General features: G+C 37.3%; 1 protein-coding gene across 1 annotated transcript in view; it reads right to left on the bottom strand.

The window, feature by feature from the left end:
* Window positions 1-27,887, bottom strand: part of LOC145988928 (uncharacterized) — a 224,406-nt gene that overhangs the window by 54,077 nt on the left and 142,442 nt on the right. The window contains exon 8 of the mRNA XM_083124226.1: window positions 18,670-18,873. Within this exon, the coding sequence (XP_082980352.1) occupies window positions 18,670-18,873 (204 nt within the window). The remainder of the gene's footprint in view (window positions 1-18,669; window positions 18,874-27,887) is intronic.

Raw genomic sequence — 27,887 nt, 5'->3', positions numbered from 1 at the left:
TAAAAAAGGTAGTTTTGTTAAAATTGTTCTAACTTCAGAGGTGCAATGGCAACGCTGTGAAATAAGTTGGTATTACTTTTTCCATGGATGTATATGAAGTTCTGAGTAGATGCCTATAGGTGGTGATAGTGTGCTTCACTAGTATTTAATAAACTACAGGACTGGGTAAGAATCAGTTGAGAGCCGGATTGTGACTTGTTAACTTCGTGGGCCGGATCAAAAGATGGATAAAGCTTTGAAGAAGTTTCCCGACGTTCAGAAGTTGAAAGACAGACTTAAGTTGGGCAATCCTAAGATGAAATGGTGGAGTAATACCATACCGAAACCCCAGTGTCACCTCGTCCAAAAGGAGCAGCAACCTAAGCAGATCCCAATTATACCTCCTCCCACCAAGGACCCGGAGACTACCCAAAGAGGAAGGAACTGGATGTCACGTCTCAAAGGATCGCTAATCCGGAACATCGCCACTGAAGATATCAATCGTGGATACAGTGTCTTACCCTACTCCCCTTCCCATCCAGGAGTAATGGACTTAACCAAAGTTGTGCCTAAATGACGTAAACCAGTGCAAACCTGTACAAAACTAGTTGACACCAGTATGCCAGTTCAATCAAAACCAATGGCACGTGATGGACTGAAACCTAAGGCTGCTGTGGTTCCCAGACCGTTAAGTGCAGTTGAAGATACTTCCCCAGCTGAAACAAGAAGCCAGGGGAAAGGAACTGAAGAACCAGGAGCCGGTTCGAGTGCTGAACTTCTAGAGTGGATTGATAAAGTTCGACAGTTGGAAGCAGAAAACAGGAAACTGCAGTCTACCATGCGAGACCTGACTCATGCAGAACAAGCTTGGGATACCCCAAAAGCAATTGCCAAGGTGGGAGAGCTGTCAGTCGTCTTACTCATGATGGTCACTAAGAAGAAAGACGTCGTACCCCAGGTTCGTCAAGATGTCCGAACTGAAACAAACAAAATTAAACCTTCCGATAAGCTGAACTGGAAGGGAGACGAAGCATTGTTGGCAACTCAGTTGAAGGCCATTTTACAAGGCAAGCTGAGGCCTTATGTACAAACTATTTCCATCCTCAGGAAGCAGAATATCTGAGTGCCTAGGAGGTTTCCATTTATTAAATTTTTAAAGCAAGAAGGACTTTTGTTATGAACATTTGAATTGATGTAAAATGAGTTATGTTCAACTCTTATTACTAGTTCTGAACTAAGTATTTTTCATTGTTAACTTGTTTAATGTGAAAGAAGTTATGATAATTTATCTTATGTAACATTTATAGTATAATCTTTCTAGAGTTCTGTACGAGAACATATGTTTAATTGTTGTAAGGTTAACTTTCTAATCAAAATCTTTTTCTTTAAAATGAAAATATAGAGGTGATAAATTTTAAATCAAAAGATTTTCCCCGAAGGGAGGGGTTATTGTAACGAACCCGTCTCGTCACAAATTATACGAGTCGCACCTCTATTTTCATGAACATTCTAAGAATACAAGAATTTGAGATTTATCTAAATTTAAAAGATGAGTTCCACCTCTATTTTGGGAAACTTATTTTAGAAATATACTTTTATTAGTTTATTATTTCTCCACCCATCTTCGCTAGCTTCGCAGACCTTATATAAAGGCCAAAGCTTAGCTGGCAAGTTAGTTCGACTCTGCCTGCGGGCGAGAGAAGGTGTGCTCCGCTACGGCGAGAGACCAAACACCAAGAAGGAAGTTCCACTCCGCTTTCGGGCGAGAGAAGGTGCGCTCCGCTAACGCGAGAGTCCAAGCACCGCAGATGACAAGGTGTGCTCCGCTTCGGCGAGAGACCAAACACCACAGAGATCAAGGACTCCGCTTTCGAGCGAGAAGAGGTGCGCTCTGCTCCGGCGAGAGACCAAGCACCTCAAAGGAAACTCACTCCGCCGCATCCCTCGAACCAAGAGTAGTAAGGGCTCCATCTTCGGATGAGAGAAGCTGAGCTCCGTCTCCGGATGAGAGATGAGGCTGGACTCTGTCCACAAGTCAGAGAATCTGCTCCATCTTCGGATGAGAGATGTCACGCTCCGTCTCAAGACGAGAGAAGTGAACTTGGCACACCAAGGACACACTCCACCATCGGGTGAGAGAAGTGACTAAATCAGTTTCCCTTTACTCCTTTCTTCCCCCCCCCCCGCCCCCCCCCCCCACCATCGTCCAACAGCATTGTAAAAATTTATGAATTACTGTTTTAGGAGATACCTTAGTAACTAGTTTCAAAAATGTAAACGATGGAGTTCCTATGTATCTATACTGCTGGACAAAAAAAACCGGACACTTGCATTTTTTGTGATAACGCAATGGATAAAGCTCTGGTACAAGGGCTAACTAAATGTTGCAGAAACTGAATTAAGTACGAATGCATAAACAAAGTCCGAGCCTATGAATGGTGCATATGGTACTACATGATCTGCCGAACATTCTGTAATATACCTGCGAGCTGTTATTGCAATTCAGATGTCAAATATTAAAGTGTCCGGTTTTCATTGTCCAGCAGTATAGATAAATTAGGAATAGACTAAGTTTATCCTTTGAATAACCTTTCTGTGTTTGTTTCTGAACTTTGTTGGTAAATAAAATTTTATATGTTAAAGTCTATCCTGCGTATCGCTCTGGTCAAGCTTTCGGGCGCTATCCTTTCATCTGGCCACATGCACCCGAACCCTGAGTGTAATAGAGTCTCATACCACCACTGGAGAAAAGGTTAGCATTATGGGTAATCTTGTAACGACAGTATCTCGTGTGAGAGAGATCTAAGTCTATGCCTGTGCCTGCCTGCCGCAGTAAGCGGGTGAGGACGGTAAGTGAGGCGAGAAGGATGTTACAAATTGAAGGATCTTACAGAATTACAGTCCGATTTGAGTGAATGCCATCAATGGTGTATAAGAAATAAGCTCTATTTTAATGTTGCTAAATGCTTTTCCATGACTTTTACAAGAATTTCATCTCCATTTTTATTTAATTATACTATTGGTAATGTGGGTCTTCAGAGAGTCAATATAATTAAAGATTTAGGAATAATTCTGGATTCTAAACTAACTTATAAGAACCATGTTGATAAACTAGTAGTTAATGGTTTCAAAACTCTGGGATTTATATTTAGAAACACAAAGGAAATGCAGTATAGTAAAGTCTTAACAGTTGTGTATAATGCTCTGGTGAGGAGTAAATTGGAATACGCTAATGTAATCTGGAGTCCTTACTTCCAATTATATATTGATAAACTCGAACGAATTCCGAATAAATTTTTAAGATATCTGTTCTTTAAAAAATATAAAAAATTGTCTTGTGTGTTAAGAATACCTCTTATATGCTACTAACTGAGTTTGAATTTTCCTCTTTGAAAACTAGATCTGATATTGTATATAAAGTTGTTCATGGTCTAACTGAAACAGAAGAAGTTCTGCAAAGATTAAACTTCTGTACTAAACCTCAATCATTAAGATTGCATCTACCATTTATATACACTTTTTCCAAAAATTTGGTCGGTCAGTATTCTGCGGTCATTAGTATGTGTAGACTACATAATAGTATTGTTAAGGATAAAATTGATGTAGATTTTGCATTCTCTTACGCAGTACATATCAGTAATAAAGGGCTACTATTCAATACAAAGTTAAGATGTAACGATATATGGTATTTAATTTTCTTATTTTTATGTTGTGTATTGTATGTATTGAATTGCACTTAACGTTATGGATTTGTATATTATCTTTTGTTTATATGTTCCATAATCTGAAAAATATCAAAATGAGAGTTGGGTGTTTATCTCTTTTGTTTAGTGTGGGATGTATGCTGGAAAGTACAAATAAGGAACCAATTATATAATGAATTTGAAACTAAACAAGGAGATGCTTTGTCATGTATGCTATTTAATGTTGCATTGGAAAAGTTTGTTAAGAGTGTCACACAAAACTAAAGGAACATAATAAATACCAGGATGAGTAAAATGTTGTTAGTTTTTGAACATGAACATTGGAACTGGAGAGACAAGGTGTGACATCGGAATTATTACTAAATTTTACTGATAGCAATTACCATAAAACTGACAATTTACCATTTGATCAGTCCTCTTTGATATATAGTTTTATAGCCTGACAAGTTAAGTCCCGATATGCGCAGATCGCTGCGGAGCACTTCCTATTACGTCATCCTCCCCACCACTCTTCTACTCACTGGTCTGGCGTTGAGAATACCAGTGGTGCGAACTCAGCAAAATTAAGCTAAAACAAATATGACAAATAATTTTCACTGTTTAGCGTGACGGTGCATGCACGCTCCTATTATATCAGGGGTTCATTTTATTTAATCCGGCCTTTGAAAATGCGTGCGGTGCGACGATCGTAAACTGTAGTATTACACACGTGCGTTGAGGTTTATAACGAAGAGAAACTACAGGGTGAATGACTTCATTTTCTGAATGCACGACATCGAGCAGTGTCCTTTATTTTTTTATTTTTAACAGAGTGGGGTGGTGGTTCATTTGTTTATCGTACAACAATCACTACGAGAAGGCAATTCAACACGCTTGCCTGTGTTATTTTCTAAAGCATTGAAACTTTGAAAGAGATGAACTTATGTACGAGCGTGTAGATGAACTGAATGAGACTTGGTGAAGCCGATTCAGACATGGACACAGATTCATCGGTAGACACAGACTCGGATGAGTGGGAGAGTGAAACTGAAGAAGGAGAACTGGAAAACATTTAGAAGGTGAGCTCAGTTCTATCGTTTATATATTTTTCATTTTTCTATCGTTTTATTTCATACATTTCTTATGTTGGTAAGAAATATCCCTAATATAACTTAATTCATTTAAGGTTTAAAGGGAAAATATCAAAATGTATTTAGAATTTAGCGTAATCAATAGGTAGCGTAGGTTAGGGGATACTAATTCATGCCTTTCACATTCAAATTTCGTTGAAAATTCTCAGACAATTCCGCTCCCTCCGGGTTGCAACACTGCGAACGAACGTCGCCGCAGACAATGGAGTGGGGAAATGTGATGCGAGGTGCGGAAACAATGGATTGCAGCGTCTTGTTTTTAAACTTGTCAAGTTATAGCAAGGGCGACTTTTAACACCTTTACCATGAATTAAACTATTGATTTTTCTAATGATCTGGATACTATTGTTGGGTCCTTACACTCTTCTGTACTAATAGCTGTAAAAAGAAATGTTTTTAAGATGGCGTATCATAAGAAAGAAAGTTGTTCTTTTTGGATAGCATGTAGTATAAAACGTATGATTAACAAGAAGAAAAGGTTTTATTACGTAAGTACAATAAAACCAATAAACTTACTTGGTATGCCAAATTTTATGTATTAAGGAAAGAAATTAAGAGAAAGATCAAATATGCTAAGTGTAGATATTATAATTATTTAAATTCCTGTTTTGCTAGTGACAAAACTCATTTTTGGAGACTACGTAATTAATGGGTCACCTCCTAAGCTGTCTACTCTTGTCACATCTGATAATAAAATATTGCATGATGAGAAGCAAATTGCTCACCCATTTATGAGTCATTTCAAGGGTAATTTTTCTAAACTGCAAGACACTGATCTTCAGGCATCTGATTGGTATTTTAAGGCTATATTTCCTCCTGTAATCTGTGAGAAAGATAAAATGGATGTCATCAAGAAAATTAAGGCTCGAAGTAATTCTGGTCTCTACAATATACTGAATTATATTTTCAAATGATGTAGTGATATACTTGCACCTGTCTTGTGTTTAATTTTCAACAAATCATTAAAAACTGGCATCTTCCCCAAATAATGGAAGCAAGTTACTGTGGTGCCAATTCAGAAGATAACTGGGAACAGCAAAATTTCTAATTACAGACAGATTACTATTTTTAATATTTTTAGTAAGATCTTCGAATCTCTTATACAGATATCTATATTATAATACAAAGAGTATAATTAAAGAATGTCAACATGGGTTTATACCAGGAAGATCTACAAGCACAAATCTATCAGTTCTGATAATTGATGCTTTTTACTCCTTCTGTAACAAGTCAACCTTGATTTATATGAAGCTTTTGAGAGTGTCAATCATACTTTATTCAGGGTGGCTACAAAGAAGAAGAAATGAAATTCCCTGACTTTTCCAGGTTTTCCAGGACAAAATTTACATATGTTGATATTTCCACTGAGGTTTGGAACACTCTGCTTGCAAGAACCATGAGTGCGAACTCATAAAGCTAAAAGCTACTTCTCTCTTTTCTGTAAAGCAAACAACTTAACTCTTGCATATAAGTGAAACAATTGAATTGTACAAAAGAAAGTGTCATATTTCCTTACATTATCAATGGGATTTCTGCTTAAAAACAGTATATCCAAATGAAGTACTGTGAAACTCACAACATGCAGTTATACCATTATTGCTAATGAAAAGGCTATGTAGGTATTAGAAATTTAACGCTAGGAATTTATAGAATTGCATTGTATAGGTACCTGATTTAGCTAACCACACATTAAAACAGGAACACACTGTTAATAACATCTTCTGAAAGTTCATATACAAGGGGCATCCTGAAAAAAGTTCCAATGGTGCCTATATGCAGCATTAGTGGTCGGAGAGCCACACGCACACATGTAGGCAAGAAGAAGTGGCATGTAGCTGTAATCTGGTACAATTGCAATGCAGCCGTTTTAGGACAGTTCTAGTTTAAAGACTGCAGCTCTCATATAGTCTCCCACCCACTGCGATGTAGCCTACGTGTAGTAATCAAATTTGGCACAGAGCCACCAGCAAACATGTGAGGTGTGGAGACCAAACATCGTGAGTGATAGTATGGTCAGTTGATGGTGCAGACAATTCACGAAAGGCCAATCGAATGTGCACTACCCCATACAGCTGAGTACACGCGGGCCCTTTGCATCACTTCAGGTGAGAGATCTTTGGACCACTCACTGTACAGCACTGGCTTTGCATGTACCGACTTTCATATCTTTCTTTACCTGAAGAGGTTTCTGGCAGGACAAGGATTTGACAGCTACACTGCGGTAGAGATAGTTCCAGCCTTTGCTGTCAGACACACATGCTATGGGCATATAAAAATTAGTGCCATGCTACGACAAATGCCAGAACAACGGTGGTGATTATGCTGAAAATTAGGTTAGGACTCACTATTACTAATGTAATAAATTACAACTGATATTCTCGTATTATTTATGCTTAATTGGTAAGGACCTTGATTTTTTGTCATTTTTTTTCAATTCGTGATTTTTTTATTTTTTCCTACTCTGTTTTATTTTTCCCAAAATACACATTTACGTTTTAGCGCATTTTCTGGCAAATATCTGAAATTATACTTTCATGGTGTTTTAAACTACTGTTTCAAATTGTAAGTCACATGGCCTACGCCTCTTCATGAGAGTGTGATATCTTGAAAGTTATTTTGGGAAAGTTATTTTCCATATCCCCCTTTTTAATTTTAAGGTAAGGGTTTTAGATAATGGAATCTTCCCTGTATATACTGAAGGGTACATAATGACCATAAGGGGCGACGGAGCCAACAAAATTAAATCAATCAATCTCACGTGACAGATACTGATATGTTATGTCACCAAAAATTGGCATTATCTTTTTTTGACTTGTTAGTGTTTTTTACGTTTCCCAAAATTCACGTTTTTGTTTTAGAACATTTTTCTGCCAAATATACCAAAACTTAATACTCCATTGTGCTTTTAAACTATTATTTTAAATTGTAAGTCACATGGTCTACGTATTTTCGTGACAGTTTGATATGTTGGTACAAATTTTTGAGGAAGTAAAAGTAAAGTGCTCCCCTGCACTTTGCCATGAAGGTGTATAGGGATGTGGAGTTAGGGCCCCACACTTTCTTGATCACGGCTGAAGGTGAGGGTGATGTGATCAGCACCACACTCCTGGCTTGATATGACGCTGGGTGGGCACCAGAGCAGTTTGAATAGGTGGAAAAGTTCCTGGTTCTCCCACATGGTAGTCAGTTGCCCTAACGACTGAGCTCCCATTATTTCTCACTCGGCAAATGCCGATGGTGCGCACTTAGCTTGGTAATTCAAAACACATTTCGCGCGACAAATACTGAAGATGTGGCTCTCATGTTACTGTAGATACGCACTCGATCTCCTGTTATGAAAAAATTGTGGGAAATTCATGATTTAATGTAGCTCTTGAATAAAATATAGGACAAATTGCACGTTCTATGTACACAAACATGGCCTACAAAAGACAAGAATGTTGGATTTCATGGAATTTTTTGTTGTTTTAGGACATTTTTTTTAAAAAAAAAAATCACAAGAAATGCCAACAATTCGCATTTTATGCGAAATTTGCATTATTTCGATATTTCGAACAGGCGAAAAATGTGTCCAGACATCACTGCACATTCATAAACACAACTTCGCAGCAATTAACATTTTTCACGTTTTTTGCGTTTGCGAAAAATCAATGTCCCTACTACTTGGAAATTACTTTCTCACCACCCCTCGTTTAAATCAGTAGATGGAAAGTGAAAATTTAGCAGGGCTGGCAGAGATAAATCAATTCTTGAAGAAAGTGATTTGCTTTTATGATTGAATGATTTGAGTAAATATGATATTAAAATATTTACGTATTTATTATTAGTATTTTATTTCATAATATTGGACATTAGCTTTACTCAGTGAAATTAATGACCATCTCTCAGGAGTTTAAACAGACAGGACAGAGAGTGGCATTAATTTCATTGCAATACTAGTGCTGCAGTAAATTTGAGGTTGAGAGTCTGCACTTGCCAATTTTTATAATGTTCACCAATGCATAATTATGTTTCACTTTTCGTGAATATACATTCATCCCATTTTGTTGGATTCTTCGTGATATCTAAGAATAGTGCAATGTCATTGTAAACGTATGTTAACTTGTGCGAAACCAGTAATACATCAGGATGATGAAAGAAAACCTTCGTAAGCACTGCTACATTAAATAAGGTGAAGTGAGCCAGAAGAGTAATAAAATTCCAGCATGTGATTTCTGTTGGATGTTGCAGTCCGAAGACATCCAACAAAAATCAATTCCATACGATTGCCATGCATGCAATTTCTGTCGCATGTTGTAGTGAGATACTTTGTCGGGTGGCGATATTCGACAAAAATCATATGTATCAATGGAGACTATGTTTCCATGTTCCTTCAGTTTATCCATCAAAATGCCTTACTACGACGTCCGACAACTATTGGACAGCGCCAACCGCTCCCATCCCCTCCATCTGTTGACAGTTCTGTCCCCTTACTACTCACATACGGATAAGAAAAAATTTTCCTGACTTTGTTGACACCTCAAACTCCCTGTCTTTTCCTGGTTTTCCAGTTCTGTCGCCACCATGTTTATTAGTGCAGAAACTCAACAATTATGGATGTGTTCCTAGATATTGTGCTTGGTTCATGAGTTATCTTTGTAATAGAACATTCTGTGTAAGGATTAGATCATTTTTAACTCCAGGTAAAATACACAAAGCAGTGCCCCAGGAATCTCCATTGGGACCTCTTCTCTTTGCTATTTGTTTGAATGATATTTCTAAAGTAATCAAGCATGTTAAATATATATTTTGTGCTGATGATATCAAGACATACACTGAAATAGACACTGACAATAGACATGTTCAGTTGCAATCTGATGTTAACGCAGTCAGTAACTGGGTGGCTATTAATCAACTTGTAATTAATACAGAGAAATCCTTTATTATCACTTTTACAAGAAAATTCAGTGATGCTGTCATAATTATAAATTAGACTCATGTGTAGTTAAAAGAGTTGAAGTTATTAAAGATTTGGGTGTCGTCTTAGACATAAAACTTGATTTTAAAGATCATGTATATGAAATTGCAAGGAAAGCTAGAAAGAAAAGTAGACACTTAATAAACAAATGCTCGAATTCAAACAATCTATTATTGGTAATTCAGTTATTCACTTTGTATGTAAGGCCTATTTTCGAATACAGTACGCCAACTTGGAATTTTGTATGTAATAATAATATGAAAGACATGCTTGAAAATGTACAGAAAAGATTTGTCTCCTTTTTATATTTTAAATTCAGATTTTTTAAGTTTTATTATGAATATTATAATTTGTTAGACAAACTTAATATTTCGCATCACTTGGAAAGAAGAAATATTAATGAATACAATTACGTATTGAAATTTTCTTATATGCCAATACGGTCATAATCCACTGGAGCCTAGTAACCTTTCATTATAATAACATGTGTAATTTTACTTTTAACGTGTTTTTTAACAATGTGATTACATTCTACTTTTTTAAATTTGTATTTTTCTTTACTTTAACGAAATTGGTCTTCTCACTATATTTTATCATGTAGTAAAAAAAAGGTAAAGTGCTCCCCTGTGCATAGCACCATGTCATGAAGGCCTATAGGGGTGTGTGGGTGTAACGGCCCACACTTTCTTGATCCGGTCGTGAATGAGGGTGATGTGATCAGCATCACACCCCTGACCGCCATTGCCCACCAGGGTTTCCCCCAGGTACCCATTTTATTCAACGCTGGGTGGGCGCCGGGGCCACTTCCATCGTTAGAAAAGTTCCTGGATTTGAACTGGCCGGGGATCGAACCCAGGACCTTTAGCATGGTAGTCAGACACGTTACTGACTGAGCCACCGTGGCCAATATTCATGTAATTTTATCATGTAGCACAGATTTTTTTTTTTTTTTAATTGTAATATTGTGTATATGTCATATATCATCACAAACTGCTGTATTAGGCATCTACGCTGTTTTTCAGCAGTAAAATCAAACACTTAAATAAATAATTTGGTAAAGTGTAGGCCATTCTGTTGAATGGTCTGTGGCCAACGTTCTGTGAGAGACACGATCCCTCAATGATACCATTCTGTTTGTTTTGAGGACAATAACTCATGCACCTGTTTCCACAGCATCCAATGCGTCAAACTGTTGTACTTGCAGGAAATGCATGAGAGAGCAAAACAGATGGCGTGATATCAGGGCTGTATGGGGGATGAGGCAATACTTCATCTCCCCCCCTCCAAGTCCTGCAGTTGTGGGTAACAATTTGTGACCGGTGACATTGATATAAGGCATTATCGACCTGCAACAAGGCTCTCTTCAGTTGCATCAATGTTGGGTACTTCTGGAGAATAGCATCATAGACCTGCTGCATTTGTAGTATAAAGATTCCCATCGAAAGCACAACTGTCTAGTACGAGTTCCTAGAACACTGGACCATCGATATTACACCATATGCACAACATGACCTTCTTATCAAACCGTCCTCTTTGAACAGCATTGCTTCTTGCAGTGGATATTGTAGAAAGATCCACTTTTTTTCGCCTGTGACAATTTGATGTCAAAACCTGTCATCTCATTGTTTTTCAAGCAGTTGTTGACAGATGGAGACTTGTTGTTCAGCCTGTTGTTGTGTCAACTTGTGGGGAACAAGACAAGGCCTCGAGAGACAAAATCCATTTGGTGAAGAGAGTGAACCATGGTGCTTTGAGATGATCCAACATCTTGTGCCAGATGCCATGTACTGGCGCCTGTATCGGCTGCCACGTGCTGTAGCAGGGCATCTGCATGCATGGCATCCAGTCTCCCACATCGGTGCTCATCTTCCACACTCATGTTCCCAGACAAGAACAGCTTGAACCATTTCTGTGCTGTCCTAATGTTCACTGTGGCCTCACTTTCCACCGCACAAATTTCCCTCACAACTTTCACCCGGTATTTCCAATAATGTCGTAACAAGATATGCATGGACCTCCATAACTGAATGCTATAATTACATTGTGCCTTTTTGAAATGATTTGTGCCTGTGTGAATGTATGTACGGTGGGATACATGGTATTCATGTGCAAATTCTCCATCACCATGTTCATGCACTTTATTTGACTTAATAAGAGCTTCACGAATTAAAAGAAAACTCAAAACAAGCTGTAGACAACTTCTGTACCAGCATGCATAATAATTCATCGCTCAAAAACACATAGGATGTAAGAGAAAAATTAATGAAAATAGTCATGGACAATTTGCATGGTAATACTCATGGATCCCACTGTACCAGGTGGCGTGCACGTTACATGCCCACTGTGAGTTGCTCCCTTGACTTTCCAAGTTTTTTCTTCAGCTTCACAGTTTCCCATGTGAAAAAACAAACACACTTTTGACTCAACCTGGTAAATCTATCAGGTTTTAGCACATGTGGATGACATAGTAATTATGACCACAACTCGAGGAGCATTGTTTGTGAAAGCAGCAAATATCTTGGTGCTTATCTGACAGAAAAGGGTGATATAACAACCGAGAGTACAGAAAATAAAAGTTAATTTGTAAAAAATAAATTCACAATACATTACAACAAAAACAAAAGTAAAACTGTATAAAACACTAACAAGCAGCGTATGAATTAATGTGGGGGATGCTGGGGATTTCCTCCCACAGAAAATTTTATTCCCAGGAAAAGATAATTATTTTCATCCCTGCCAGGGTGTTTTATCCCCCTCAAAGAAAATGGGATTGAAAGCATATATGTATAATATATGTAACAAACAAATAAAATAATTCATGTCCCTTAAGAGTCCGATCATCAAAAATTTCGCGACCAAAAAGTATGCAGCCTTGTGGATTAAAGAAGGACACCAATTAGAACCTGACTAACTTTACAGAGCCGAGACAACAACAGGCTGTTTTCCACTTAAAGTTTCATGGCATAGTGTTGATATTTTACAAGCATTGATATGTTCATAAAAAAACTTATAGGTAGATTAGATGGACATTAAGTTTGAACTTGAAAATAGAAATTGCTCAAGTTGTCAGTGTTATTAGTCTGACAGATATTTTCGTGAGTTTGGCTTTTCTTAAATTAAGTGTAAATGTTATCATAAGATTTGATGACCTAGGTTAGAACCAATTTTCTAAGGTACAGCAAAGCAATATTTTAGTTTACTGACTGGTAATGTATATACAAATTTGCATACGCAATAAAAAAGAAAGAAAACCTAACTCCCAAAATAAAAATCATAAATTCGGCGATGAGTGGGCATCCCCTACAGTGCTAACAAGGATTATTTGTATGTATGGATTTGAGTCATGGACATTAACAGGAGGAGCTACGGCATTGATTGCAAGTTTTGAAAGGAAGATACTGAGGAGGATACAGAAGGTTGACCAGGTTATATCCAACCGACTTGGGAACAGTGCTGCCACATGTGTAGTTGCACCAGAAACTTAAAACCGGCCTTGAAACCAGTGGTGTCTGAGCCTGCAGTTGCCAGAGTGTTGTTTTCGTGCTAGTGAAATGCCGATAAAAATTAACCATTATTGAGAAGGTACATCACGGCTCTTTTCCACACACATTTTTCGTACAACCAAATAGTGAAATAGTGTTGGGTTTAACCATCAGAGTGACAACAACTAAAGATATCGTGGCCAGGCAAACACAAATGGTGCTCATGCACAAAGGTGCTGCATGGAATTTGGCGAATTGCAGTCCAGAAGAATCCACCACCCCAACGTGACATGGCACAGAGATTCAATATGGCGCAGTCCACTGTCAGTGACGTCATTTGTTGCTGTCTTGGACTGTGGTGCATACGTAAGGGCTGGGTTCACAACCTCCTCCTACGGCACATTGCAGAATGCAAGACCAATTGCGGCAGCACAGCTTTCCCTAAGGTAAAGGGAGGTACATTATAATAGTAATTAAAATTTTAAAAAGGGGGTGGTGTTTGTTTTTGGGTTTGAATTTAGGTTATGTTAATTATTATTTGGTATGGATGTTTTTTTATGTATGAGAAATTAATGTATTAAAATAATTATAATTAGATATGGTATTATTTATTGTGTGATAGTTTAAAAGTTAACATATTGGTACATATTGGTCGGATATAACCTAATCAACCTCTGTATATGAGCCTGTAGGTGAAAATGGAGCATGGAGGACAAGATACAACAAATATATACCAGCTTTATCAAGATACAGATAGTGAAGGACATTAAATGAGCACAACTTAGATGGTTGGGACATATATACACTGATTGGTTCATTTGGTGTTTTAAGCCCACTTTATGCACAGTAAGGCTAATGGGGACCGGACCTACAATTTAAAGTGGGATCTGAACCACTGCCTCCATCGGGTATTGAACCCAGGACCCCTTGTTTACAAGGCGATGATGCTATCACTGCACCATCGGGGAGGCCTTGGGACATATATATACAGAATGGCTGATAATACAACATGGAAAAGTGTGGAAGGACAGGAGGAGTGGGAAGACCATCAGTGATATGGATTGACTGATAATAAAGGTTCGATGTTAAATATTCATGCAATAAATTCTGGGTTCCAACAGATATTCAGTAGACATCCTCTTGTCTGTACAGTACAGAAGATTTCTCTTCTCTACTTGTAATTGACATTTTAATTTGCTTCTGATATGTCATGGAAGAAAAATATATATTCTGGACTGGAACCTGAATCTAATCGAGACCTTTATTACATGTCGTAGTGGATAAATACTGCATATCCAGTAGGGCTGTAGTAGATACAATACTGGCCTCCCTGATGGTGTAGTGTCGGTCCCCATGGCTGAGTGGTTAGCAGTGGCATACACAAGGGGGGGTTACGGGGTTTAAACACCCCCCCCCCCTTGAGCTTGTGAAATATTATGAAAAATGCTGTGGAAAAAAAAATTAAATGACCAATTTTTCACAGTCAAAGATCTGGGACAATAATATTACTATTACTACTACTACTACTACTACTAATAATAATAATAATAATAATAATAATAATAATAATAATAATTTGCATTATTATTTCCATGCAACATGGAGAAAAGCACAGCATTCCAAACACACGCGTCTTTCAGAGTGATGCTTTGAAAATAAACACGAGTTTATGAGGTTAGGTTAGAGTACCTATGATTTAAAAGGGAAAAAAGTTGTTTTGTATCTCAGTCGCAACAATGTTCAATACACTGCCGTACGCAGGATTTTTATTTTTGGGAGGGGCTGGAATAGTATATGTGGATAGCACATGGCTTCGTTTTGGTGGGCAGGATGCATAATAAAATATTTCGTATTTTTGGAGCTTTTCAGTCTATTAAAATTTTATTCAAATACAAAAATGGTAATCGGGATTGACTTTAAAAGAGGTTTCGCATTTACACATTTTGATTTTTTAAACTTCTTAACGGATTTTTATTTGAAAATTCTGATTTTCTCAAAATTTCGGTAGGGTCTGGTACACCATCGGCCACCCCTCTACGTACGCCAGTGTTCAACGAACATGTATTTTTTTGTGTGTGAACAATGAGAATTAACTAAATAAAGTTCTTGGTACTTTGTAAGAGGCTAATGTATACACAAAGGCTAGGCGGACAAGGATACAGTCCCCAGTCCGCCTTCCCATTGTATTGTTTACCGCAGCACGTTTGAATGTCTTATCTCTTTAAAAATGTCTCACCTTGTTGACTAGACAATTATTCAAACGACAATAAGCTTAACTATTACAAAATGTTTTGTTGGTAAGAACAGCGAGACAATTCAGATGTGAATTATCAGGGACATTTATGCGGGAAAGAAGCTGGAAAAATTCCGACTAATTCCGGGAATCGAACCCAAATCGCCTGCCTGGTTGTCAGATGCTCTACAGACCAGACCATCGCAGCTCCTTGGATGAGTTCCATACTTTGATTATTTTAATTTATTTTAATATATTTTCTTGTTTTTATGGATTTTCTTCAACCTTAAAATGTCTTACCTCGTTGACCAGACAATTATTTCGTAACGAAGACACAAAAAAATGCTCCCAGGATTTGATAAAAATCGAATGACGAGAAAGTAATTTCGTTCTAATGTTTTCATAAATACTATATTTATATAGTATATTTAGAACTCTACTACTTAATAGTAGTAGTAGTGGTATTAGTAGTATTATTAGTATTAATTCAGCTAATTAATTAATTATAAGTATTATTAAATAATTGTGATTATTATTATTTAATTAAAGTATAATAAAAGAATGGTAATGAGAATTTGGAAAAAAAGTTTTAGAAATAACACCCCCCTTGATGAAATCCTGCGTACGCTACTGGTGGTTATCACATCATGCTACGATGCCAGGGGTTCCAGGTTTGAATCCTGGCCTAGGAATGGATGTTTGTGAGTGTTTATTCATCAATTTCATCATGTCATCACTCACCCCCATCTTCGCAAATTAGCCAAAAGTGGCACAAAAGGCAAAGTTAAATAAAGCAAATCAATCATTCAATCTAACCAATGTCATAGTGGTAACATCATTGTCTTGTAATCAAGGGGTTCTGGGTTTGATACCTGGTGGAAGTACATAGTGGTTTGGATCCCTCATTAAACTGTAGCTCTAGACTCAATTAGCCTTTCTGTGCATAAAATGGACTTAAAAATCAAACTCAAGCTCATGCTAATACTCTTACCCATTTCCGCTGATACTTGATAATTATATCAATTGAAAGTATTATATCAATTGAAAGTAGTGTAGAATATTTATATATTTTACACTGTATCTGTAACATAACCAACATAAAAAAAGTTTTGCTTTAAAATATTCATAATTGCACATGTTTAATCACAAAGTCCACTCTTTCTTACAATGTTGTAAAATTAATTAATACATTTTGTATAATTTTCAGGATATTTATAGACCCTGCAAAACTGTCACTTGGCATTTTTGCAGATTCCTGAGACACTCGGACTCAAGGTGGTATGATTTAAATCAGTTGATTTAAATGCAATTTAAATCACTTTAAAGAAATAATTTATGGAATACTGTATATAATGATTTTGTAGATATCAGAATCGATTTTGGTGTAAGTACATTATTCTCGTAATCATTTAATGGTATTTATTAGGTTCTAAGAAAGAAAAACAAACAAACAAACAAAATATCCAACTGATGGGGCGAAGCTTGTACGAAAGGAAATGAAATATGTAAACTGTAAACACATTTAAATTTCTCTTGATTAAAAATGTAATGAATTTTACATGTAAAAATAGCAAAAATTTTGTGTAGAATAATATACAAAGTACTAATAATGTTAAACCATAAATAGTGTCATTATCATTAAGCTCAAAATAAACATGACAGCTGATATTTTACAAACTATCATTTTTAAAAAGTTGCCAAAATTCAGCTATAAATACTATAAAACATACTTTACAATTATGTAGTATATTTAGAAGGTTTTATTTTTACTGGAAGAAAAGTTACTGAAATTATTATAGTTTTACTAAGAGATTCAACAAAATATCCATAGTAGGTTCGTGTATACAGTATCAAAACAGAAAAATGTATATTTGCTTATATTTTTTTATTTGCTTCAATCAAACTGTTGAAATATTTTATTAGAAAAAGTATTTCTATCAAAAAATATATGTAGGATTCCAAAAACATACAAGCAATTTTAAGCTTGTTTCAAAAATAATAATAATAATAATATAAAAATGATTTAAATTTTAAAAAATCATAAAAAATTTGTTTTTTAAATACGAATCATGATTTGTATCCACCCTATTCAGTTCAGAAAAGTGTTGGCTAGTATTAGTATTTCTGATACTGATAAAACTGGCATTGCTATTGCCTCAGTCCTAATATCCAGCATTGTTTGAGGGACGTTTATAAATTAATAATTTTTGCTTTTTATTTGCAAGTTTGTTTCAAAAATTTTTGCTGTGAGGAAGCCTTTGTTTCTTAAGCTATCGGATCGGTACACATTCCATGTGTAGTAGTTCTGAGGAACACCTTCTAGAGGACCAGAAAACCAAAATGATGCAGCCCATGTAGCCAGCTGAGTGTGATTCGCTTTTTGTTTTTGAAAGGAAAAATTGCAAAATAAATCCACGATGAACTTGTAGCTATGTACAGAGAAATGCTCCATCATATGACACAGTGGTAAGGTGGCGTAGAACGTTTCAGTGTGGTGCAACAAGTCTGCAAGATGAAGAATGCAGCAGGCAGCCTTCTCTCTTGGAGGAACTCGGAATTGTGAAGAAAATGGTGTCCTTCGTACTTGCAGATCCTCCTTCCACCATTGCAGCATAATACACAATGAGCTACGTTTGATGAAGGTTGTCGTCCACTGGCTTCCACGCTTGCTGACACCAGTCCAAATGCAGCACAGAAAGGAGGCCACTGTTCTGCAGTGTCGATCAGGAGGTCTTTTTCCAAAGACCTCGCACCCAGCGACTTCTGCCTCTCTCCAAAACTGAAGGAACCCCTACGTGGGAATAACTTCCTGGACAGCTGGACACAGAACATCCATGGGATAAGTGTGTCACTTTGGGCAGACTTTATGTGGAGAAAGACTGATTCATTCACAAAAAACTTGTGCATTACTGTATTATTTCTTGGCAATAATGATTACTTTATGAACGTCCCTCATATATATTCTATATATTTTCTAAGGCATCTAAATGAATGTATTTGATATCCACAATTAAATATCTAAAAACTAGATATCTAATATATACATATATCTATAGTTATTCACATCATACAGTGACCAGAACTACATGAGTAGAGATTTGTGCCATGCAGAATATTACCATGATTTTCATCCAAAGTTACATTAATTCTTTTATATTGTGTAAACTAAGAATGCAATACCTACCTCGACTAACTCAGAGCAAGCTTTATCATACTGTTCTGGTTCTCCAACATCAGATGCCATCTCCATGGAACTCTCAATCTCTTTGACCTTCATATGTTTTTCCACAACAGCTCTCAGGCTATGTTCGTCCCCACGAAACATCATTCTTTTGTACTCCATTTCGGCAAACGTCACCAATTTCTCAAAAAAAAAATCAACCAACTCCTAAAAAGACAATGTTCAATGTGTTATAAATACACTACTAGTGACTTTTGTGACAGCCTTGTACCAGAGCAACAGACCAGAACAATGCTATGAAGGTATACATCTACCAATTTCAATATTATATGTATATTCCAATTGATAATACAGTAGCATTTTTTCTTCACTTTATTGTTTATGTAAATGTATATGTACAAGTGTGGATTAATATAGAAGGTAATAAAAAGGATAAAGCTATCACTTATGCACAAAGTTGAAAATTATTTGATCAAAATGATTTAATCATTGTTTTCATCAGTGATTGAATCATGAAAAAAATCATGATTCTTTTTATTTTTTTGAAACTTTTTTTCTCTTGGAAAAATTGAACTTTAATATCATTAGTGAATATTATCCAACATGTAAAGTATAAAAATATACCAATAAAACAGGTAGTCTAAGTTTCATTATTTTTTTGAAATGTGGTGGGTCTGTAACATTTTTGTATCTAACTAGCCTATGCAGGGTGTCGCAAAACTCTTTCAACAATGCTTGGGTACAGGTAGATATCATAAAAACAAAGTAACTTTTCCCTATAAAGTTTACCTCGAAAGCGCTTAGTTTCTGCGCTATAAGCTCTTAAAATCTATCCTGTACGTATGCAACCCAACACAGCAAATGCTTGCTCTGACATAACTACCAGAGGTGCGTGGCAGGGTTGCCACTAGCCTTCCTCGCTAAGGCAGATGACTTGAAAACAACTTGAGAGTCTTGCCTGAGCAAAATCCAAAACTTTAATGATACTTGCAATGTTGTAAGAAGCATTCACAGTATTTATAAACTGAAGAAAACAATAATGAGCAGACTGAAATTCAAGATTACTCATTCTAAAATATTTCCATGATTGATTGATTTATTTATTTTAATTCGCTTTTTTGCCACCTTTGACTAATGAAGATGATATGATGAAGTAACAAATGATACCAACGTCTAGACCAGGATTTAAACCCGAGACACCTGGCGCCGTAGCGAGCTGTGCTAACGACATCACCACGGAGTGTTTTGTGTATCATGTGATATCAACAATTGCAAGGGACACGTGAGATAGGGGAAATTCACGAACAAACAAATGTAAATAATACGCAAATGTGCAATACGAGTGCCCTTACAGTTCAGCGCTTGATATAAGTATGCACTTCTTGGCTTTATTTTTTAATAAGCTCTAGTTTTAATGTGTGAATTTAAATTAAAACTACGTTTTCATTCAATTGAAAGTCGGGCGGAGTGGTTAGAACATCGCGCTACGATGCCAGGGGTCTTGGATTCGAATCCCAGCTTGGGTATGGATGTTTGCGAGTATCCATTCATCAATTTCATCTTATTACTCATCCCCATCTTCGCAAATTAGCCAAAGGTGGCACAAAAAAGGGAAGTAAAATAAAGCAAATCAATCAATCATTAAATTAAAAGAGCCTTGAAATTATTTCCTTATGAGATGAACACGATTAGCAATAACGCTAGCACAGACAGGAATAATTTTCAAATAAATTGTAATAACATTACAGTCTGAGTGTTTGAAACGAGACAGCAAACACATCATGTATACATTTGTTCGTTCGTGGATTTCCCCTACCTCACGTGTCCCTTGCAATTGTTGATATTGCATGATACACGAAACACTCCATGGTGATGTGGTTAGCACAGCTCGCTACGGCACCAGGTGTCTCGAGTTTAAATCTTGGTCTAGACATTGGGTGTCATTTGTTATTTCATCATATCTTAATCTTTGCGATTAGCCAAAAGTGGCAGAAAAGCGAATTAAAATAAACCAAATCAATCAATCAATCATGGAAATATTTTAGAATGAGTAATCTTGGATTTCAGTCTGCCCATTATTTGTCTTGGTCAGTTTATAAATACTGTCAATGCTTCTTACAACATCGCAAGTATCATTAATGTTTTGGATTTTGCTCAGGCAAGACTCTCAAGTTGTTGTTTTCAAGTCATCTCCCTTAGCGAGGAACGCTAGTGGCAACCCTGCCATGCGCCCCTGGTAGTTATGTCAGAGCAAGCGTTTGCTGTGTTGGGTTGCATACATACAGGATAGATTTTAAGAACTTATAGCGCAGAAACTAAGTGCTTTCGAGGTAAACTTTATAGGGAAAAGTTACTTGTTTTTATGATATCTACTAGCACCCAAGCATTGTTGAAAGAGTTTTGCGACACCCTGTACATTGACATAAAAGTTGTAAAACATATTCCAGTACTTCATATTACATTTGCACCATTCCAAATTATTGTTTAAAAAAGTAGGTTTTGCAACACAGATATTGAGTCTTCAACATTTGTAAAATTATTTTATTTACTTTGTATGTTGTAACTAATGAAAATGGTATATTTCTTAAATTGTGGCTCTGAAGAAAAAAAGTTTGAATAAATTTTAAATTATGTTTGCACCAATCCAAATCCAATTTAATAAAAAGTAAGAATAATGCTATCCCCTGCACAATGCCATGAAGGTACATAGGGGGGCATAGAGGAACATATTCTTGATATCGGCAATAGTGGAGGTGATGTGATCATCACCACATTCTTGCTGCATATACCTACCCCCTTCATGGTTGGTTGCCCCCAGGTACCCATTGATGAGAGGCTGGATGAGTGCCAGAGGCGCTTATGCAGGGCGATGAAATTCTTGAATATTTTTTTTTAAAAATCTTGGTAAATTCATGCATATAATTACATTAATATTAATCAATATTTTATGCAAATTTTAATTATTACAATCAAGTATCAGTATCGATGTTGGTGAGAATCTGTGAAAGTATCGGTATCATTAGTGGTTTAAAGTGTTATTGGCTCAGCCCTAGATATTACCAATCCAGAGAATCAAAACCTGGCAACTGATTCCCACAGCTCCTAAACAAGGTCAATAAAAACTAACATAACAATTCCAAATCGTGTCCATCATTGTATGTTATAGGGATTGAGGTCCACTACCTCAAGCAGTTGATAATAGTGTGGAACTGTACATAGTGGCCAAGTTAGACTCCTATAATTATAGTGGTAAATAATAATATTTGGTCTAGGAATTAATTCGTGCGGTTGTTACACACACATTGAAGCTGTAGTTCAAACACAAAATACATAAATACCTTAAGAAAAATATTGTCCATCGTGAGCCACCACTTTCGCCCATCTGTCACGCAAGTTACGGATTCCGTTGCGAAAGAAGTCCTCATCCTTTGAAGCGATCCAGTCAGAGACCCATTTTTCGATATCTTCTGAAGAAGTGAACCGCTGTCCAATCAAATCGTTATTCATGCAATCGAACAAGTAGTAGTCCGAAGGAGCAACGTCTGGTGAATACGGCGGGTGGGGTAAAACTTCCCATTCGACATTTTCTAAATAGGTTTTGACCGGTTTTGCGACATGTGGGCGAACGTTATCATGTTGAAAAATAAGTTTATCATGTCTGTTCTCCCATTCTGGTCGTTTCCTGGCCAGAGCTTGCTTCAAACGCATTAATTGTCATCGATAACGTTCTCCATTAATAGTTTCACCCGGTTGCAGCAGCTCATAGTACACCACACCTTTCATATCCCACCATATGCACAGCATAACCTTTGCACAGTGAATATCTCGTTTCGGTTGTGATGGACCTGGTTCACCTGGCTTCATCCAGGCCTTTTTTCGTTTCGGGTTCTCGTAACGGATCCACTTCTCATCACCAGTAACAATGCGATGCAAAAACCCCTTTCTTTTCTGTCTTTGAAGCAGCAATTCGCAAATGGTTTTTCATCTTTCAACGTCTCTGTCTTTCAATTCATGTGAAACACAATGTGACATCTTTGGAATCATTCCCATGGCTTTGAGGCGTTTGAAAACTGTTGTTTGATCAACGCCTAATGCTTCTGCAAGTTCTTCCTGCATTTAACACGAATCCTGATCGAGCAATCTTCGTGGTCGCTCTTGGTCTTCCAGGCCGAAATCACCACTTCGAAACTGTGCAAACCACTTCTGACACGTTCGCTCAGCTAGCGCATGGTCACCATACACTTCCACCAAAATACAATGACTTTCGGTAGCACTTTTCTGCATGTTAAAGTAATGAAGCAGAACACCCCGCAAAAACACTTTATCTGGCACGAACTGCGCCATGTTCAGTTGACTACAAAATGCAGTTGTTGACGCGTCAATCAACTGCCCTATACTACGAACGATGCGCGCTGACAGGAGTTTTCAACGCATGTGTGGATACACGGAACTGTGGGACGATACGCTTGTTACGCCATCTCTTGTCCAGGCGCACGAATTAATTAATAGACCAAATACTTGGCAAATTATTGGTATGTCTGAGCCACTAGGACCCATATTAAGTTGGCACCACTGTTTAGGTCCATTTCAATTTCATTTGGCTGTTCCAAATTGCAGTCTCCACATGTCACCCATGACTACTGTATGAGTTGGACATGTTGCTGTTCATCACACACATTTACTGCATTTACTCATGCAGAATGCACACTTTTTCTTAAAAAAAATTGTGCTCCCAAAAACTATGCAGAATAATCTAACACAGTTATCTTTAGTGGTTTTTATTTTATTTTATCTGCGATGTTTCGTTCTGGTTTCCCAGAACTATTTCAAGCTACACTAAGATATACATACAATAACGCAACCTCACATGGCTTGTCACTCTACACTTCTAAGGAATGAATAACTGTCTTAAGATTATTTTGCATCTATAAAAAGTGGTTATGCAAACCTTTAAGAAGAACATAGATATCTTCCAAACTGTGGTGCATATTATGCATGGAATAATTTGGGCAGGCAACATAAAATTGTGAATGTTTTCACTATGTCACTGCATCTGACACATCTATATCAACAGGCACAAGTACAAATTACCAGGTTGGATTTCTTTAGTAATAATAATTCAAAAATAAAAAACACACAAAAAAGAAATGGCCGTTTCACTTTGTATCAGAGCATTTTGAGGCATCGATAAAAGCAGCTTCCTTCTTGAAGAATTCGAGTATGTACCTCTTGTTACATTGGATGGATATCAGTGGTATTTGTCGGTTGAGAAGTAATAGAAAATAACTTCTAGACTCCTGCAAATACATATCGATTATGATGTCTCTTCCTCTACTACAGAATAAACAAGGTGGTTACGCAAGAGAAAGCATTAGGATGATAAACACAGTGGAGGGAGGGGGAGGGGAGGGAAGGTGGCATGGGTTGGTGACTCATTGAGTATGATGTCTTTCACTCTTGATCGGCATAGCAACAGCTTTACCACCTACAACTAAGAAAGCCATTTCTTGAACCTGAATTGTACTGCACATTATATAGGAGACATAATTGTTTGTTGCTTTTCCCCATCAAAAACGATGGGTGCAATATACACGCATGCTCATTATACATGCATAAATATCGTATATTGCCAATTACAAACTTCTTAAACCACACATTTATTCCTGACATGCACAATGGGAGAGGGGCTGTTGTCAGCCAATACTTTACCAATCTGCATGAAAACAGGCAAGAAAAACTTGACAAAAATAACATTAACCACAAAATATACTTTTTAATGTGATATTTATGGGTACAATTTTACTTTCACCTCCAGCCCCATTTTCCACTGTTGGAAGGACAGTGAAAAAAGGGAAGGCATTCAGAAGTGACAAAATAACATCCTTAGAAAAATATTTGGACCTGAAAGGAACGATGAGACAGGTGAGTGGAGAAGGTTCCTTATTTAGAACTGCATAATACTGTAAGCATTCATGTCCAGATTTTACTAGAATAATTAAATCAAGAAGACTTAGATGGGTAGGCCATGTGGAATGAATGGCAGAGGAAATAAAAGTTTCCAGGATTCTTGTTGGAAAAACTGATGGTAAGAGACTTGTAGGAAAGCCAAGACGAAGATGGATATAAAATGTTGAGATGGACCTGAAGGAAATTTCCTTGTACCCAAGTTCAACCGATTTGCATTTGTTTGTTAACCCTTAACTAGGTACGCGGGGGTAAATTTGACCCCCAGGTAGGTATTTCTTAACGCCCAGACACTTGTTGGTTGCCTCCTCTGCTAGCTTACCTTCCTAAAACAGTCTGATTCAACTGTCGAGGTCATTTCCTTCATTGTGTGTGTAATTGCAGCAAGGTGAAGCTGTTCCAAAGTTCCTAGTTACGTATGCAATTTTTTTGTTCACTTTTTTAGAACTTGCACTTACTGTGCTTCGTGAGTGAAATATTTTAACAGTTTTTACTTCATCTGTGTTGTTTGACCGTGTTTTAAAGTGAATGTTTAATTTTTGTAAGAAATCGTTCTAAAGCTCGTAGTATGAAAGACAGCAAGGGCATATACGGTGGCTGTTGGAGGACATTTCGAACCTAGTTCATCTGAAGTGCTTCAAGATGAATAATTGACTCCAAATCAGATCATGATGTAGAATATCATGTTACTGAGTGACAACATTATACTAATTCTAAGACAAATCATGATGATGAGAATGATATCCCGGATGAAGATGAAACTTATTTTCTGGAAAAAAACAACAAAATAACTCAATGGAAAGAAGCTCCCTGCTCATGTTCGAATGTTCACAAAAGAAGTATGAACATTGTTTTATGTCTTCTTGAATCACTTGCAACTGCAAAAAATGTCAAATCTGCTATCGAGGATTTTAACTTTTCATAGATGACGCTACTGTGAGAATCTCTGTGGAATATACCAATACGTACGTAAAAATTATACGGAGATATTCTGTAAGAGAAAGAAATGCCAAATTTGCTGATGAAGGTGAAGTTTTAAAAACAAGACAAGTTTATTTTTCGTAATATATGATAAAAAGAATAATACAATGGTTCTGTTTAGTTAGTTGTGTAAAACAATTAGATTTTGAAAATTGATATATATTGAACTTCAATTTTTTTCAAGGGAAAACGTACTAAAAATATATATTTGTATTTCTTTAAAAAATGGATATTTCTAAATTTACACAAATATTTGAAGTGCATAAAAACCCTATATAGCTACAGCCCAATATTGGGCCCTGGCTTACCTACAGACTGCTGTCTCCCTCCCATGCGGGCCACCAGGGGGGCATGGAGATCTGCAGCCAGACTAGGGGGATGGGTGGTCGGCCCAACCAACACCCAGCCGTTGTAGGACTTCGCGACCAGATTACGCTCACTCACTCGGAGCTCCCCAATTTCCTCACGATGGTGGGTTGCCACCGGCCCTATACACAGGCCGAAAATTCCCGGAGAGTGAACCCGGGATCGAACCCATGCCGTCCCGCAGCCGCCATCTAAAGCAACGTGCCTTAGACTGCACGGCCACGGAGGAGGACATTTGAAGTGCATAGCCTACAAAAATAATATTTTTTGTATTGCTGATTCCACACGCCCCTGATTATTATCATTTGATTTAACTATTGCAAGAAAGGGTTTTGAAATGTTGAAAATGCAATGCCTGTCCATATTATAGCTTTACAATTAATTGCACCACTTTTCTCTATTCAAAAATTACTTTACGTTCTTGAAAATAGTCAATTTAATCGTATAAAAGTATTTTTGGTGCATATGTATCTTACTTGGTTACAAATAATATTTTATATTTGGGGGTCAAATTTACCCCCACGCACCTACTTAAGGTGGTGAAAGAGGTGCACCTGGTTAAGGGTTAAGTAAAATCACACTTTCTTCTTCCCTACTGGGTGTTCTTGTTACACACACATACTCCATGTGTACTTAGAGGTATCTAAAATGTAAGTGTATGGTCCAAGAGAACAAAACAAGGTTCCTCTCACATGTTGGGATGTTGACAACATTGGTTTAAAGTCGCCAAATTTCTAACATTGCCCTTAATTTGCAGCAGAACAAAATCCCAGGCTCTAAAAGATATGTAGAGGAAGTACTCATTCACTTACCTTACGTAAGTTATTTCTGAATAATTCTGTGCTCTCCATTTTCTCTGCTTTCAAGTTACCAGTCTGTTCATCAAAGTACAATAATGCCTTCTGCAAGTTGTCCTTATGCTCATATATACAATTGTGGATATTGCAACTGATGGGGTGAAATAAGAAAGGTACGAATCTCTTGTGCATGGGGTGAAACCAGAAATGTACGAATCTCTTGCATTTGTAGAAATTTCTGTCAGTTTCCGCTCCAAATTAATCTAAGATGTAGAATTCATAATATTAGAATAAAACTTGAGGTGATGAAATCATAATATCCACATTAAATTATAGGAGATATATCATAAATACCTGATCAAAAAGAAGGGCACAAACCAAATTATAATTCTTAAATATATTGTAGCGTGATGTCGGGTAAGGTACGGGATCGAGTCACGCCGGGACGTAGCTCAGATAAATACGATAGGTCTTAAGTTTGACTTGGCTAACCACCTCTACCCTTAAGGAGGCTGATGAAGGATTGTTGGGAGCCTGTGTTGTTGAACGCTACTCACCCCTTGCTGTTGGTCTGGCCCTCGGCTTCTGGCGTCGGCGACGGTGACAGGTGTCCGCTGGAGAGATCGAAGATGACGATAAGAGACGGCAGGCAATTCGGCGACTTGTTTTATTCTTGCAGATTCTTCGGTTGGCTTAATCCGGACTGCTTATGGACTTCTCGCTTGTTGCCGCCTCGTAGTGTCGCGATCTCTCAGCAGGCCGTCGTCCTCTTCTCGTCGATCAGTTTGGTGGTGATATTGGAGCGAAGTGAGAGATCGATTTACCGTCGCCAGGGGTTTTATACATTGGATTTGAGTCATAAGTTGGTGGACTTTGCACCTCCACTGTGCACCTGGGGTATCCCTGGATGCAGATGGAAATTTACAGTGGAGGTGCACTCACCGCTGGCGAGGGCCGTTGCCTTGCTGACTGTGCAGAGCCAAGTGGAAAATTCGTGTTGCTCGGCTCTGCATCCGGTGGAATGTGGGGTGAATGAGCCATAGAGGAGTTAAGGAGTAGAGGATTACCCCACATTTAAACCTCGCTGCACTTTGAAATTGCATTTCCATCGGT

Source organism: Lepisma saccharinum, chromosome 6, assembly GCF_977018435.1.
Source record: "Lepisma saccharinum chromosome 6, izLepSacc3.1, whole genome shotgun sequence".
Lineage (NCBI taxonomy): Eukaryota > Metazoa > Arthropoda > Insecta > Zygentoma > Lepismatidae > Lepisma > Lepisma saccharinum.
This window is presented reverse-complemented; position numbering and strand designations above follow the sequence as displayed.